The sequence below is a fragment of the Cyprinodon tularosa genome, unplaced genomic scaffold (assembly GCF_016077235.1).
Source record: "Cyprinodon tularosa strain WSP-4 unplaced genomic scaffold, ASM1607723v1 ctg137, whole genome shotgun sequence".
Classification (NCBI taxonomy): Eukaryota; Metazoa; Chordata; class Actinopteri; order Cyprinodontiformes; family Cyprinodontidae; genus Cyprinodon; species Cyprinodon tularosa.
Window position 1 is genome coordinate 1,401,755 of NW_024038189.1, and position 15,810 is coordinate 1,417,564.

The following is a 15,810-nucleotide window of genomic DNA, read 5'->3' on the forward strand; positions in this document are numbered from 1 at the left end:
AAAACCTTCAAACTCGTGGTAAAGTTCAAAGTTTTTTTGTTTTTAGAACAGCATATATCAATAAACCTGATTCTTAAGATTAAACCAAACTAATGCATTTTAATTGTCAGTGTGATTTATTCGTCCCAAAGATTTGACTGAAAATAGGCTAAAAGTTTCTGAATGGATCTGAATTTCTGAGTGGGAGGGATTTGCACAAACCTCTAATCACATAAATGACAAGTCAGAGATAATATTACAATCTCATACATGTCACAACCACTTAAAAGACCAAAACAAATTCTTATATATAAAATGATTTAAAAAAAAAAACAGTTTGGAAAAGAGTTTTGGAAGGTTAGACAAACTTATAAGGACAAACAGCATTTATAGACACAACTTGCCATTCACTATTTGACAATAACAAATTTAAGAAATTTACATAAAATTAATTTAAAAAGTATTTTCTTAAAATTCTAAATATATATGAATATAAATTATTTGTAAAACAATCTTTAACATATAACAGTTTGTTTTTTATCATTTATTTATATATCAATTGCAAAATATATAACTGCATATATCTCATCCAGTTTGACTTCAGTTTAAATAGTTTTTAATCTAATTCAAATCTGTAATTTTAATATTTGTTTTGGTCTTTCAAGGGTTGTGACATGTAAGAGATTATTGTAATATCTCTCATCTGAGCTGAACTGTGGTCTGATCCAAGATGGCCGACCTCTAGTTACGTCGGCCTCGCTGCCGACAGCGTCCAATGTGGCGTCTACCCATAGATATCCATAATAAAGGATATCTATGCGTCTACCTATGATGACTGCATTGCTCGTTGCCTAGTAACCAGAGTCGGTCTCTTCTTAACCCGGAAGTTATCGGTTAACTTCCGGGTCTGGGAATCACGCTGCGTGTTTCTTCATAGAAACTTTTTCCCAGCCGTAGTTTTTGTAAACTAGAAATGTTTTTCAGATGATTTTGCAGCATATTTATTATTTATGCAGTGACTGGAAAACAGCGGACATTTTTGCCGTAAATGCAGCGGGATTAGCCACTTAGCTTAGCTTCTTGCAGAGTTGTTTTTTATAGCATCTCATTCGCACATGTAAACACATAGCTGTAATCTTATGTGGCCCAAAAGGTTCAGATAGATGACGTAATCCCTGACTTAAGTTTATGTTTGGACCTGAAGTTGAACATGTGGATCCAGAGCATCAGACGCTGCATCCGGTCACATTCATGTTCGGGAGGCACCAGAGGAGTCTGCAGCCCAGCGGCTGATGGGTCGGACCGGCTCCGTGTCCTACTGCAGCTCTGCGCGGACAGATTCTACATCTCTCCCGGGGAAAGCAACGCGGAGCTTTTCCGGAGAGGCTGGAGCTGCAGCTACGGTCCGCTGGGCGTGGAGCTGCGGGGGAACCTGCTGCGGCAGTGGTGGCACTCAGTGACCGGGTCTAAGGAGCGGGTGTTCGGATTGAGCACACCGAGCTTCAGCGCGGAGCAAAGAGCGGCTGGAGCCCGGCTGGTTGAAGCCGAACACGTCCAGCAGATACTGGATCGGTCCGATTTAAACAGAGATCAGCTGATCCAGGAGCTGAGGGGGCTGCTGCTGAGCTCTCCATCTGTGAGGAGAAGTTTACTTCAAGGTAGAAACGGTGCCTCCGCCCTTCTGATCAGTTCCCACTCATTATTGTCCCTTCTGCCAGGGGCGGATCTAGGATTCTAGGAGATCAGGGGGCTTAGCCCTGAGGGGGAATGTAGAATGCTCTGACTTGGAACAATTTTCGGCCATGGATATTTTTCCAACTACATCAGCCCAACCTGGCAACAATGCAATGAATAGAATTCACCTTTATTGTCATTCCACTGACATGGAATGACAGTGCTCTGTCACAAGTACAGAGCAATGAAATGAATTCTCTGCATTTAACCCATCCCCATGGGGAGCAGTGGGCTGCCATTGTGCGCTGCCCGGGGAGCAGTGTGGGGTTAAGGGTGTTGCTCAGCCCTATCCCCTAACCACTTGGCCGCCACTCCCCCTTTAGATGCAAAACCCAATAATTCACCACAACATATTTTTGCAAAATATTCGAACATTAATTTGCCAAATATAAGAGGAACATCGTAGTTTGGTTTAAATTTAGTTTGTTGCAAGGATTTTACAGTTTGAAGAAATAGAAAATGACACCACATGCCAACTGTCACAATGAAGGGCTATATATGCTGCATGCATCATTTAAGGAGTTAACATTGGATTACTTCTGGAGCTCCTTGAGTTATTTACTGTCACAGGTAGGAGCTTCGGCTGGAGAGTGAGTGTTGGAGCTGCTATGATTTCAGGAGGAATTCTGATTTCTGGAATTAGGACCGGCCCACCGGGCAAATGCCCGCTATCACAGATTACCAGTCTGAGCCTGGAGTGTAGACTTTCTGCTAAACACCCTTGTAACGTAAAATATGACAGATTACTGCATTAAGGACATTTCTAGTATATGACGTGCTATCACATATAACAGTTTTTGATCTTTTATTTTCCAAAGATTTGGGAGGAGGAGAAAATGGATATGCTGGTGAAAATTCTGTCGTCCAGGTCACTGTCATTCCAAAAAAAAAAAAAAAAAAAAAAAACAATCCACTGGACTTTGTTTCCAAATTTGAAGATGTTTCTCTTCCATCCAGGAAGATTTTTCAATTCAAAATGTCTAAAATAGCGTTGAGTTTGAGGTTTTATATAGCAGCCCAACAAAGCCTGGTTTTTGTTTAGAAAACATGCAATCATCACAGTGTAGAAGACCTCCTATTTTAGTCAGGCCAACAATTCCCTCTAACGACCCCCCTATCAGAGACATAGACAGGTATGGGGCATTGCAGGCTAACAAGAAGCCAAATGACCCCCATTTCAAAGGGGCGGACCAGTTTGTCCGTTTCAATTTGCTTCTTTTCTAAACAAAAACAAGGCTTTGATGGGCTGCTGTATTAAAGGAATAGTACACCCAAAACATGATTAGCCTTAATTTTCTACTCACCCCCATGCTGAACAACACTCTGGAGTACTTTTTTGATATCTCAAATGCATCTGGAGATCTGGGAGGCTTCTTGCTGTCTGCTGACATTCAAATAATGGAGGTCTATGGCGCCCGAGGCAGAAAGGTCCATAAAAGTCCACAAAAAACGTGTCAATATTCCTCCATACTGCTCGTCCAATGTATTCCAAGTGTCCTGAGTGGGTAGCATCCAGAATTTACTCGAAACAAAGTCATTTAGAATGTTTTTAGAGCATAAACAGTAGTGTATAGGATTTCCTGAAAGCGCGTTCACGGTGCAACGGAAGCGGGCAGACCAAACCAGCGCATTCAGCTCGGCAAAGAACTCATGCTCTTCCTCAACACTGAAGTCCTCAGACATTTTTCTTTCGTTGTTTCTTTCTTTGCACAGGTAAATAGCACATTTCTTCTTCTACGCTTGCATTATTGGCAGAGCAGATGCTGAATGCGCACTTTCATCTGGTTTGGTCTGCCGGCTTCCGTAGCGTCGTGAACGCGCTTTCAGGAAATCCTATACACTACTGTTTATGCTCTAAAAACATTCTAAATGACTTTGTTTCGAGTAAATTATGGACGCTACCCACTCAGGACACTTGGAATACATTGGACGAGCAGTATGGGGGAATATTGACACGTTTTTTGTGGACTTTTATGGACCTTTCTGCCTCGGGCGCCATAGACCTCCATTATTTGAATGTCAGCAGACAGCAAGAAGCCTCCCAGATCTCCAGATGCATTTGAGATATCAAAAAAGCACTCCAGAGTGTTGTTCAGCATGGGGGTGAGTAGAAAATTAAGGCTAATCATGTTTTGGGTGTACTATTCCTTTAAGCAGGGGTAACCAATAAAGAAAATCAACAACCAGATTATAATTAAAAATGTCTCCGGATCTTTACTATTACTTTAAACAGCACATATCAAGATGCTAATTTTGAGTAGTGTTGCCCCAATACCAGTATCGGGCGGAGCCCCAATCCAGCACTAAAATGGTATTCAACTATTGTCCCCCATTCCAGGTAGGCAATAAAAAGTTCTACTGGATTCGCTTTGCATTAGTCTTTTTCCTGCTTCACAAAGGCAGGCAGCAGCTTGACATGAAGCCATGATCCAGATTTATTTTTTGATTCTGTTCATGGTGCTTCCAGCAGTCCACACTTTCTCTGCTCTCTTTTTCTCATCGTCTTCTCCTTCTTTCCCATCGCCCGGCTTGCCACAGGTCCACGCTCATCTCCTGGTCTCCATCTTTACTCACTGTAGCAGCAACGTCCTCGTCTCCCTCTTCAGTTCTTTGAAAGAAAGTGTTTATTTTGGGAATGTTTTTCCGTTCTTTCAGCGTCTCTTCTTCCCGTTTTCTTTTCTGGAATCAGCTTAAGTACCTCTTTTTGGTATCCATCGTCGCTAACACATTCTGCATAACAGTTATGGTTTTAAACTACGCTCTGGATTACCCATAATTCCAAGTCATATTGTAAAAATATAAAATACTCAAATACATCTACATTTATGATCTCTATTGCGGTTTGAAACATATGAGTTTATTTTTCTAACCGTGTAATGAACTATACACGGTTATTAACACAGTAATTAAAAGTCCCACTGTCTGCTTTGCTATTGGTGTTGTGTTTAAACGGCTCACCATCATGGTGAAATGTGTTGCGGTATAAATACGGTCCGGTGCGGTCAGTCACTTCAGGAACAGGTGGGTTTAAGAGGAATTTTTTACACCACTACATCTGCACAGAGACGTTGTAGTGCACAATTGCGTGGGGGGCCGACTAGGTGTCAGTGACGGGGCTCCCACTGAGGTCGGGGGCCCCTAAGCAACTGCTGTCTCTGCTTACCGATATTTACGCCATTGCACCGGTTTGCCTGCTGTGTCTAAAAGTAGCAGCTGCAGCAACCCAGACTGACAGCAGCTCATTGGCTCATTTCATCAAGTGAAGTAAGACACTGCCGTCACACAACATGTGTTAATTTATAAATGTTTTAAATCAGGTTGGGTCCAGATCTGGACCGCTAATCTGTGACCTCTGGTATAAAGCCTCAAACTCAACGTTATTTCTGGCATTTTGAATTGAAAAAGCTTCCTGGATGGGAAGCTAAACCTCTTCAAACTTGGAAACAAAGCCCGGCGGAAAGAGAGAATGGATATTTTAGCTGCCTGAAATAATCAGCTCCCCCTCCATAACATGGGAAGAAATAAATATACCTGCAAGTCTTTCTGTGTTTATTCCTCTCTTCATCAACAACAAATCCTGTGGATTTTGATGCCTGGCTGCGTTCCTGCACATGCTGCCACTCTCTGGAGAATTCCAGTACTGAACATTTGACTCATATCAGCTCAGAAGCGAGATCCGGGGCTCTAGGGGAAACATCCGGGGCTGTAGCCCTTAAATCCGCTACTGCTTTTGACATAGATTGATTTTTACTTCCAGGCTTTAGTGACGGACTCCTGGTTTTGTTTACAGGTGCCTTGGAGAACTTTGTGTCTTCGCTGGAAATGGTGAACAGAAAACTCCCATTTGGCCTGGCTGAGATGGGTCCGTGTTTCCAGCCTTCAGATGGCTCTGGTTGGTGAGGTTTCAGCTTTTCTTTGAAACTAATCAGCAATGGACTGGGTTCATTCAGTCAATATCCAAAGATACAAGTGAAGATATTTACAGTGCAACATACTGATTTCTCGAGTTTAACATCCTTACATTTCTCTCAATTGTGAGAAACTACAGTGATATAAGACTTAGACATCTTTATTGTCATTTTGTATTTAGAGGGCGTATACAAAATTAAATTTCGATTCCAACAGCTTTTCAAGAGTGAATGAGCAGCTTATAGCAGTGAAATGAACAATGGAACATTTCCAAAAGTCCGGTCAGCAAGGAATGATCAATGGATCATTATTTATACCTAAAACTAATACGTTCGCGGTGATTTAATGAATTTAGCGTTAATCAGTAAAAAAAATTAAGTCTGGGAGCGGCCATTTTTGCCCAAATATAGTAGCCCCTCCCTCCTGCCATCTTCCAGCAGTGACGTCACGGTGCGGTAAGCCTAGCGCCATTCTCCCCGCTTTACAAGCTAAATCAATGGGAACTACTAGACACATCTGCAATCAACAACAATTATTGAAGAATTCCAGAGGACTTCACCATTGAAATTCACCAGAGCTATAGTGAAACTGACAATGCCCACGTGCATGGCAGCTGGATGCTGGAATACATCGGGTAAACGTGAAAAAAAGAGTTATTCCAGCTTTCTGATTCCTGATCCTCCACGGACGGGTTGGTCGTTGGATCGCCAACTTGAAGAGGGAGGATTTGCCATCGAACTTCTGGCCAGAGAAAAAACCCGTAATATGTAGCCAACATTTGGAAGAAGAATGTTTTCAAGATGACTTGGATAATAGCGCGTTGTGACAAACACCAGATACAGCACTGGGACTTGATCAACAGCCGATACCGCACCGTGACGTCACTATCCAGTAGGTGGCAGTAGTGTTCTTTGACAAACATGGATGCCTCCAGTAAAGCACATTCACATGAAAATTACTCTGAATTAAAAACACTGATCATTTATTGAACAGGATGGAATCATTTTATATCTAAAGGACTTTCAGAAGTTTGAATTCTGAATATGACCGGACTTTTCCTTTAAAGTGATCAGAAGACGTTCAGGGGCGTTTTGGGGGGGTTCTGCGGCGCTCGCGGCCGCTTCGCGGCGGATGCGCGTGGGCCCCGGCTGTGGGGGCGGCCGCCTGTGTGTTTTTCGTGGGTGGTGCGGTCACGTTGGGTGTTGCCGCCGGTCGCCGGGGCTTGGTGCCGGGGGGCGGGGCAGTGGCGTGTTTCGGCGCTCTGTGCGGCTGGGGCGTTTCGGTCGGTGCCGTGGGGGGGGGCGGTGTTCGGTGCCCAGCCCTACTTCAGGGTGGCTGGCTGCCGGCGGAGCCCATGGACATCGCCTCCGCGGCTCCCCGGGGCGCCAGTATGGCGGTGGCTGGGGGGCTTCTTGGAGGCTGTCTCTCCTCCTCCCTTGGTGGGGGTCCGATTTCCGGGGCTGGCCCCTCCTTGGTGCCTTCGCTCTTGGGGTCCCTTTGGGCGCCTGGGGCTTTGGGTCTCCCGGCGCTGGACTCAGTGCGGGGTGGGGGTGGGGGTGGGGGGGGTGTGCCTCTCCAGCTCTCCACAACCACTATTGAGCATTTTTTCTATGGATAAACTTTACATGCACAAGTTCACCCTCACAAGCAATTACAGGTGCTTGGCTCCAGGTACTCAGGTGGGCTCTCCTCATCCTCCACAGGAAGTCCAAGCACTGCTGGGCCCTTTAGACCAGTGAGGTGGTGTTTCCAGTCCAGGTGAGGGTGTCTGTGATGAATGTGGTGCTGCTGACCACCTCTACAGCTGAGCTGTTGATGAGCAGTGGAGCGTGGTTAGGCCGGTGTTCTGTCAGATGAACATAACTATAGCCAATACCCGTTTATCCCTTTAGTTTTGTAGGAGAAATGGACTTTAAACTACTTCAACGGGCGTGTTTCCCTTTAGTCATGTACAAAAAAAAAACATTTAAATTACTCACTTTTTGGTGCTTTTTGAAGCATATGGCGATGTTACCTTAAATTGTGTTTTTTCTACATGACGAAAGGGATACACGCCCGTTGAGGTAGTTTAAAGTCTATTTTTTGTACAAAAATAAAGGGATAAATGTAAAGCCATCATCTTGCACATGCGTACTGACTATGGGTATGCTGGTCTGATGAGGTATGCTCATCTGACAGGACACCGGTTCTTCCTGAAGTCCACCATGATCTCCTTGGTCTTCTCCACGTTCAGGATCAGGCTGTTATCTCTGCACCACCAGCTGCTCCACCTCCTCTCTGTAGTCCAGGTCGTTGTCGTCTCTGATGAGGCCCACCACCGTGGTGTCGTCTACAAACTTCACCATGTGATTGATGGTGAACCTGGGGGCGTAGTCGTTTTTCATCAGGGTGAACAGCAGGAGGCTCAGGACGCAGCCCTGATTATTTTAGCAAATTATTTTATTGCCATCAAATATTTTCTGCAGGATTCCTGCATTTACTCCTCTAGGGGTGGTAATAAAAAAAAAGGCCATTAGAGCTTAAAAAATCTTCTTCGGCTGCTTGTCCAAGGGAGAAGATGGGTCCTAAAATGTACTCCTTACTGTTGGCCTTCTTACTCGCTGTTTCACTGTTTGCTTCAAGAACTTAGCGATGTCTTTACTCAGCAGTAAACACACGATATGATTAGCATCATCAATGTGCCACACAGGCTGATCTGAGTCTTGCTGATCCTGACTTAATTCATATACGAGGAACTCTGTAGGCAAACTTTGGTCCAACCCAGTTCCAGCAACTTGGACTGAATAAAGCATCTAGTTTGCATGCTAAGACGGTCTTCACGTAGGTCTTAAACTGGACCATCAGTGGGCTGATTGTGTTGCTACAGCAACAATAGCGACTCTTCAGTTGAAAACGGTGGATCTGCTTGATGTGGAACAAGATATTCCAGCATTGCATGAAGGACGGGGGGAGTTTGTTTGTCTGCAGTTCGACTGAGAACCTGTTTCTCTTTGCTGCCAGCTTCGCTGAGGTCAACCAGACGTCTCTGGTGTGGTTTTGCTCTCCCCGCACATCTTCCCAGTGGCTGGACCACTGGGCACGGCAGAGGCTGAAGTGGTGGAGGAAGGTGAGGAACCGGAATGATAACGACCAGATTATTTATCCACACGTTTAGCCGTTGGTTTCAGCGCCTCCATTGTCGTGTCCTTTTCTTCCTACCCATCCAGTTTGCCCTGTCCCCCTCTGACTTCAGCAGCGTTGAGGTGCCTGAGAACGAGCTTCAAGAGACGGCGTCTCGGGGGATGAAGATCTTGTTCAATTTCCCATGGGGTCCCGAATCCCTGGAGACACTATGGTGTCGAGGAGACGCAGAACTTCTGCAGACGTACAAGGGGGTCCGCAGCAAACTACAGGTCCGCCTCATTCTGTTACACTCATTCTTCTCAGCTGGGTTTATGCTCAGAAAACAGGTCGTCTGCATGTGTGTCGCAGTCAACGCAGATATGTCCACCCCACCTTCTGCAGAAACACTTGTGCACCTCCTCAAAATTGTAGGTGACTGCAGAGAGGAGGTCTCTGATTGGTCAATTCTGCTCTAGACTATTTATGTTTTCTGTTTGGTAACTAAATGGTAAAGTAAATGATTCTTATTTCAACTGTTGCGTATATTAGCTGCGACATACGACGTACCGTTGAGTTCCGTCCCAGTGTTCACGGGGATGGACGTCTGTGTCTTCGGCAGGCGTAGAGCTAACAGAACTGGCAGCGTTGCGAGGCAAGGGCTCAAACATGTACGGCTGGAAGCCTTCTACACCAAACCAAGCTTCTGCCGCCCTGGCGTCCTCTTCCACAACATCTTCGTCCCCGCTTTCCTCCTCTAAATAAAAAATGGATGACAGAGGAGACTCATCCACGACCTCCGACACTAAACTCTCCTCCTCTTGCATGTTTCCGCTGTCCATAGCGTTCCTTGACAGCGTCGTTTCTAAGTCACCAATTTAGTGCTACTTGGTCCCAATGGAATTTCCCATTGGGAACCTGCTAGCACTAAGTTGCTAACTGGTTAGCATGTCGGCCACAATCAAATGTGCTTGCGAACCTTCCGCCACAGTAATCCCGCCCTCTTGATAAACGACCAATAACATTCATTTTATTCACTCGGGAGAATTCAGAAATGAAACGGCTGGAACAGCCACTTCCCTACGACTTTAAGATCGAACTACTTCTCTGAAAAGCTCGGGGAAAGTCCAGTTTACTTCTAATTAAAGTCTGCATTGTGTTTGGCATAACAGAATGACTCGTAATTTACAGCACCAATAAGCCTTCAGCACCAAAAAGAAGTTTCACACTGGTTGGAGCAGCCAGACCTTTTACTCAAGAAGATTGGTGATACTTTATCATACTTTTACTAAAGTAAACAAAAAAAGTAAAATGATGTAAAACTGCTCTTAAGTTTTTCCAAAAAAGTTAAAAAACAATCCACTGGACTTTGTTTCGAAGTATCAAGATGTTTCTCTTCCCATCCAGGAAGCTTTTTCAATTCAAAATGTCAGAAATAGCGTCGAGTTCCAGGTTTTATCCAGTAGCCCAACAAAGCCTGGTTTTAGTTTAGAAAACATGCAAATAGAAACGGATGAACGGGCCCCCCCCCTTTGGAATGGGGGTCGTTTGGCTTCCTTGTTAGTCTGCAATGCCCCATACCTGTCCATGTCTCTGAAAGGGGGGTCGTTAAGGGTATTGGCCTGGCTGAATAGGCGAAGTATCTGTTCCCCTGTAAAGGGGTTGGAGCTCCAATCATAGCGGGAAGGAATCAACTTAATTCCTGCAAATAAATAAACTTAATTGAGTTAAAGTGAATAACTTTTGAATGTTTTAATTTTTTAATTTAGAGCCCAAGTTCACTCAGAAGAAAAAGAGTTGAACAAAATAAATAAAGAATCCTTTGGATTAAAAGTTCTTTAACTTTTTTCTTCTTCTCCTGTTTATTCAAACGTAACATCATCTGGTTTCCTTCCTAACTACCTGTGCTCCAGAGTCGAGATGGCCGGAAGTCCGTCCCCCACGTCGTGTCTGTGAGCGGCAACATGGACCGCGGCGTCTTGGCCTTCCTGTCTAACTCCCTCCAGCAGCTCAGAAGAGAGGACGGCAAAAAGAGGCTGCAGCAGAGGAAGGTGAAGCTGCTCAGCCTCTCGTCTCATTCCTGCAGCCTCTGTTTTCAGTGACTGACTGCCTTCTGGTTTCCTGTTTAAGGTTCTGAAGCTGCATCCAGTGTTGGCTCCTGTCAAGGTGGCTTTAGACATTGGGAAGGGAGCCACGGTGGAACTTAGACAGGTCAGGATCTACTGCAGGTTACAGTCAGTGAGGGTTTCATCTCTGAACTTAATCGCCGACTCAGAAACGAGCTAAAAAAGAAGAGCTTGTGTTGATTGAAGGTCTGATTGCAGGTCTGTGAGGGCCTCCTGCAGGAGTTCCTGGAAGCTAAGATCTCTGCTTGGCCTGGGTATCTTGAAACTCTGCCATCATCATTAGAGCATCTGAATGCAAAGTGAGAGTCTTAAGTCTTATGGTGCGTTCAAAACAGGCGCGTTTGGAGCATCAACAAGGCGTCCAAACTCTCAGATTGGTTGTTTTGTGCGTTTGAAGTCAGGATCCTCTACGCTCCTTTGGCGTTGAGCTGCTCTGCTCCATGCAATTAGGAGGTTTCATTTTTTCTCTTTGAGTTAAAAAAAAAGTAGTTTTAACATTTTTAAGTGATTCTGCTGAAATATTCTGTACATGTTTGGAGCAGCAGACCCCCCCTCACATAGCGGCGAGCCACACTGGGACTCCAAGGTGAAAGCTTTCCAAAGCGGAACAAGGTGTCGGGCATTTCCTGCTGCCGCTCGTAGAAGCTGGAAGCGAATTCTCAATTATTCTTTGGCAAGATTTGACATTTTCAGCCAATGTAGGCCTTATAAACTGTTTAACAGAGTTCAGTAAGACAATATAATGTAATAATGATCAAAGATCCTTGCTTTTTTTGGAAAGCAAGTTAAGTTTAACCCCTTTATTTATGTACTGTCAGCTTCAAGCACCTAAAATATTTATCAACATACAATGAAAGAAAGACGAGAGCATTAGGCTACGTTCAGATCGCACACAGCTGAAGCAGCTTTTATAAATGCAAAGTGAATGGTGGACGCGCATCAAGGCGCAGCAAAAGGTCCCGCAGCGCGTTCTGAGCAGCAGGAAGCGCCTCAGTGGCTTCTGAGCATCTGATGCACGCAGCAGCAGCTGCTGGAGTTGGAAAAATTGAACTTTTACTGCTTGACGTGCCACATCAACCAATGAGAGAAGCTGATCTGGGAGCTGGCAGGGAGTCAGACACAGCACTGCTGATGCAGAGCTCTATGATCACTCCTCTGAAACAGTTTATTAACGCCTAAATTCACTTAAAATGTAGAAACCTGCCGGGAAAATATGTTCAATTTTATTATTCTGATGCCTGCAGTTTGGATTACGTACATGAAAAACGCCTTCCAGCCGCCACGAACCGGGCCATAGGCTGCTGTTGAAGGGGATTCTTAGTGACAGCGCATCGCCGTGTGGGGGTCTGAGCGGCTCCGACAGAGAAAAAATATTGGAAGGCAGGATGGTAATCTGGATGAACTGACTGCACTGATGAAGTTTTCAGGAGGACTTTCTCACTTCAAAACATATGAAAACTTTTTTTTACCCACTGATCACAGCTAACATAGCAACGCCGCTCTCTGCTATTGAACACAGGAGCAGCAGAAGCATCAGACGCATCTGGTCACACTTTACTGGAAGCGCTTCAGGAACGTCAAAACTGCTCTTGAGTTCACGGCTCACACTGTTTGTTCTGACACTGTGCGACCCACCTTCTCAAACTGTACGTTTAAAAACCAGGTCCCGCAGTGAGATGGCGATACTCGGACTCGTCTATCTGGAAACCAAACGAGTGGAAGAGGAATAAGAAGCTCACTAGAGTGAAACGCGCTGCCTTGAATATTTGTGCGATTTTGTGCTGAAAGCCCTAAAAAGAAAAAGAGACGGCATATTTGGACAAAGACCTGGCTGAGCTAACGTGGCTACTACGGTCTGTCAATTTTACGGAAATAACTCATTTAACTCATTGCACCCCCGCCATGATTCTGTGTTTTCATCTAAGAGGAAGAAGAAGAAGAATCCTTGTTTGAGCACAGATCGATTTGCCCTCGACCACCTTATGACGGCCGACTGAATTCCAGACATGTTTGATTTTCTCGCGACTTTACGATTCCTGATGGGGAGGGGATCGTTAGAGGCTGATCGCCCCTCGTTACCCCCTGTATACTACACCACGCAGTCGGCCTGATCGAAAAATTCTTGCGCGGCTGGAGAATCGGCCCGAAAAGGGCAAAAAAGAATCATACAGTGTACGCCCGGCTTTAAGGTGAACAAGCATCGATAAGGAAGAAGCAAAAGCTTTTTTGCTGCCTCCAGCACTTGCGTTCTGAACGTAGCATAAGATTCCGTTACTCACGATGAGAACAGAGAGAGATGTGTTTAGTAAACTCTCTTTTTATTTCAATTAAAGGAGGTCCCTAATTTTATTTATTTTTATTTAACCTTTATTTTACCAGGAAGTCCCTTGAGATAAAATCTCTTTTTCCAGGGAGACCTGGCCAAGAGATGGCAATTACAGGACTTGTGCTTCTTTAAAGGGGAGGGAAGTGGGGGAGTGTTGGCCTAGGGGGCAGAGCAGTGCGCTTGTAGCCTCGCGAGCTTTCAAGGTTTCACTCGCTAATCAGTCTGGAGACTCTCCGTTAAAGAAAATTTGGAGCCGTTCACCAAACGAACGTCCAATCAGCGTTGGCTTTGAGGCGGGTTGAGGTGTGACGCAACGAGAAGCGCCACAGTTCAGTCTAAAGAACATGGCGGCTTCAGCCGATGAAACTAGCGTTAGCGCTATCAAGCAAGTTTTATCGGAATTACAGAGTATTTCTTCACTGAAAGAAGAGCAAAACACTGCTCTGGAGGCTTTTCTCAGAGGAAAAGATGTTTTTGCTCTTCTCCCGACTGGTTTCAGCAAGAGTTTGATCTATCAATTGGCTCCTCTTCGTCGTCGCTCTGTTAGTACGTCATATGCTTTGTTGATCTGATTGGTTTATTTGGCCCGTCTATCACCAACATAGGCCAATCAGCTAACCAGTATTTTCGCCCCTTCCCAAAATTACTTCAACGGAAGGTTTCCAGATGGATATGCGGAGCAAATCCATCTGGCGGAGTCAGGTTAGTGCGCTTGTGCTCTGAGAAAGTTGCAGGTACCCTGTTCAATCCCCACAGCCAGCACTCTGGGTCTCTGAGCAAGACCCTTAACCCCACACTGCTACCCGGGCGCCGCACAATGGCAGAGAGTGAATTTCCCCATTTTGGACATTAAAGGGATACATTAAGCATCTATATTTCATATATTCTAGCATACAAGTGTTATCCACAATCCCTCCATCTCACGTTCTGCAACACAACTCCACACAGAAATATCAGGCTGTTGGGGAAACAAATAGGTGTTAGAAAAGGAGTAAATATGAGATAACATTATATACATTTATTCCAACATATACATATATTTACCTTTCATAGTTTTCTGCAGAAGAAGAGATCACAGCTTGCATTCCTGGTCTGTCTCCCAGGCCTCTGATTGGTAGAAGCTCAGCGTCCAGCTGCCACTGTTCAGATGTCTTACCTCTGGTGTCTGCCACTAAATGGATACTTGAATGCTCAAAATGCATTTCTCTTAATGCTGGAAACATTGCAAGGATCACTTATGTCAGAAGAGCTCTCGCAGCTCCTCAACACCGTCTCCTGCAGACTTTACATATATTAAACCAGACGTCATGACGCTCAAAGCGCGTTTTCGTTTGAACGCACCATAGCAGTTATTTCTTAACAGTTTCATCAGATTTAATTGTTGTTAATTGTTGATTCTCCGTAACCTTTTTTTCCCCTGTCTTTGCATTCCAGATATGACGAGATGGGAGTTCTCTTCTCTGTGGTAATCAATGAAAACACCCTGGAGAGCGGCCTCCTGCAGGTCCGCAGCAGAGACACAACCATCAGAGAGACGATGCACATTTCAGAAATCAGACACTTTCTCTCCAAATATATTACTGCTGCAGACAAACTCTGAAAAGAAAAAAAAATATCTGGATCATAAAGGACTTTTCTCTCCCTACAGCATTGAGTCACACAAATAAACCTTCTGTAACCCAATAAGGAGATGTTGGGAGTTTGGGAATTTATGTTTCACCGTTTTGGATTCACTAGTAAAGGTAGGAAAGTGTGTTGACAGCCTGAGCTTAGCTTTTAATATATTACACATTTTTTTCCTGTGTGGGGTCTAGTTTGGGGCAGAAAACCTTTAATTTAGGTTTATTTGATTAAAAATCGAGACAATTTATCCTTTTTTTAAATCAACACAATCCAACCTTAACAGGGACTTATTACAGAACAGAGTTTACCAGTAAGATGACTGAAAAATATGCCAACTTTTCATGATGGTTGACCTGTGACTACTACAGGTGCTGGTCATAAAATTAGAATATCATGAAAAAGTAGATTGATTTCAGTAATTCCATTTAAAAAGTGAAACTTGTATATTATATTCATACATTACATACAAACTCATATATTTCAGATGTTTATTTTGTTTAATTTTGATGATTACAAATGACAACAAATGAAAATCTCAAATTCATCATATCAGAAAATTAGAATATTGTGAAAAGGTTCAAAATTGATGGCCCCTGGTGCCACACTCTAATCAGCTAATTAACTCAAACCACCTGCAAAAGCCTTTAAATGGTCTTTCAGTCTAGTTCTATAGGCTACACAATCATGGGGAAGACTGCTGACTTGACAGTTGTCCAAAAGACGACCATCGACACCTTGCACAAGGAGGGCAAGACACAAAAGGTCATCGCTAAAGAGGCTGGCTGTTCACAGAGCTCAGTGTCCAAGCACATTAATAGAGAGGCGAAGGGAAGGAAAAGATGTGGTCGAAAAAAGTGTACAAGCAAGAGAGATAACCGCACCCTGGAGAGGATTGTGAAACAAAACCCATTCAAAAATGTGGGGGAGATTCACAAAGAGTGGACTGCAGCTGGAGTGAGTGCTTCAAGAACCACCACACACAGACGTATGAAAGACATGGGTTTCTGCTGTCGC

General features: G+C 44.4%; 1 protein-coding gene across 1 annotated transcript; it reads left to right on the forward strand.

Annotated features, from left to right (window-relative positions):
- Window positions 1–858: 858 nt before the first annotated feature.
- On the forward strand, window positions 859–14,859 carry polg2 (polymerase (DNA directed), gamma 2, accessory subunit). The gene is made up of 8 exons (XM_038278034.1): window positions 859–1,637; window positions 5,504–5,609; window positions 8,623–8,728; window positions 8,829–9,014; window positions 10,635–10,772; window positions 10,852–10,932; window positions 11,046–11,146; window positions 14,608–14,859. The coding sequence occupies exons 1-8, from the start codon at window positions 1,190–1,192 to the stop codon at window positions 14,771–14,773; spliced, it is 1,332 nt and encodes a 443-aa protein (XP_038133962.1). The 5' UTR covers window positions 859–1,189; the 3' UTR covers window positions 14,774–14,859.
- The last annotated feature ends 951 nt before the right edge of the window (window positions 14,860–15,810 follow it).

Coding starts and splice junctions, on each gene's coding strand:
- polg2 (XM_038278034.1), top strand. CDS start 1,190: ATGTGGATCCAGAGCATCAGACGCTGCATCCGGTCACATTCATGTTCG. Junction 8,729..8,828: donor GGCTGAAGTGGTGGAGGAAG/GTGAGGAACCGG, acceptor CTACCCATCCAG/TTTGCCCTGTCCCCCTCTGA. Junction 9,015..10,634: donor GGGTCCGCAGCAAACTACAG/GTCCGCCTCATT, acceptor CCTGTGCTCCAG/AGTCGAGATGGCCGGAAGTC.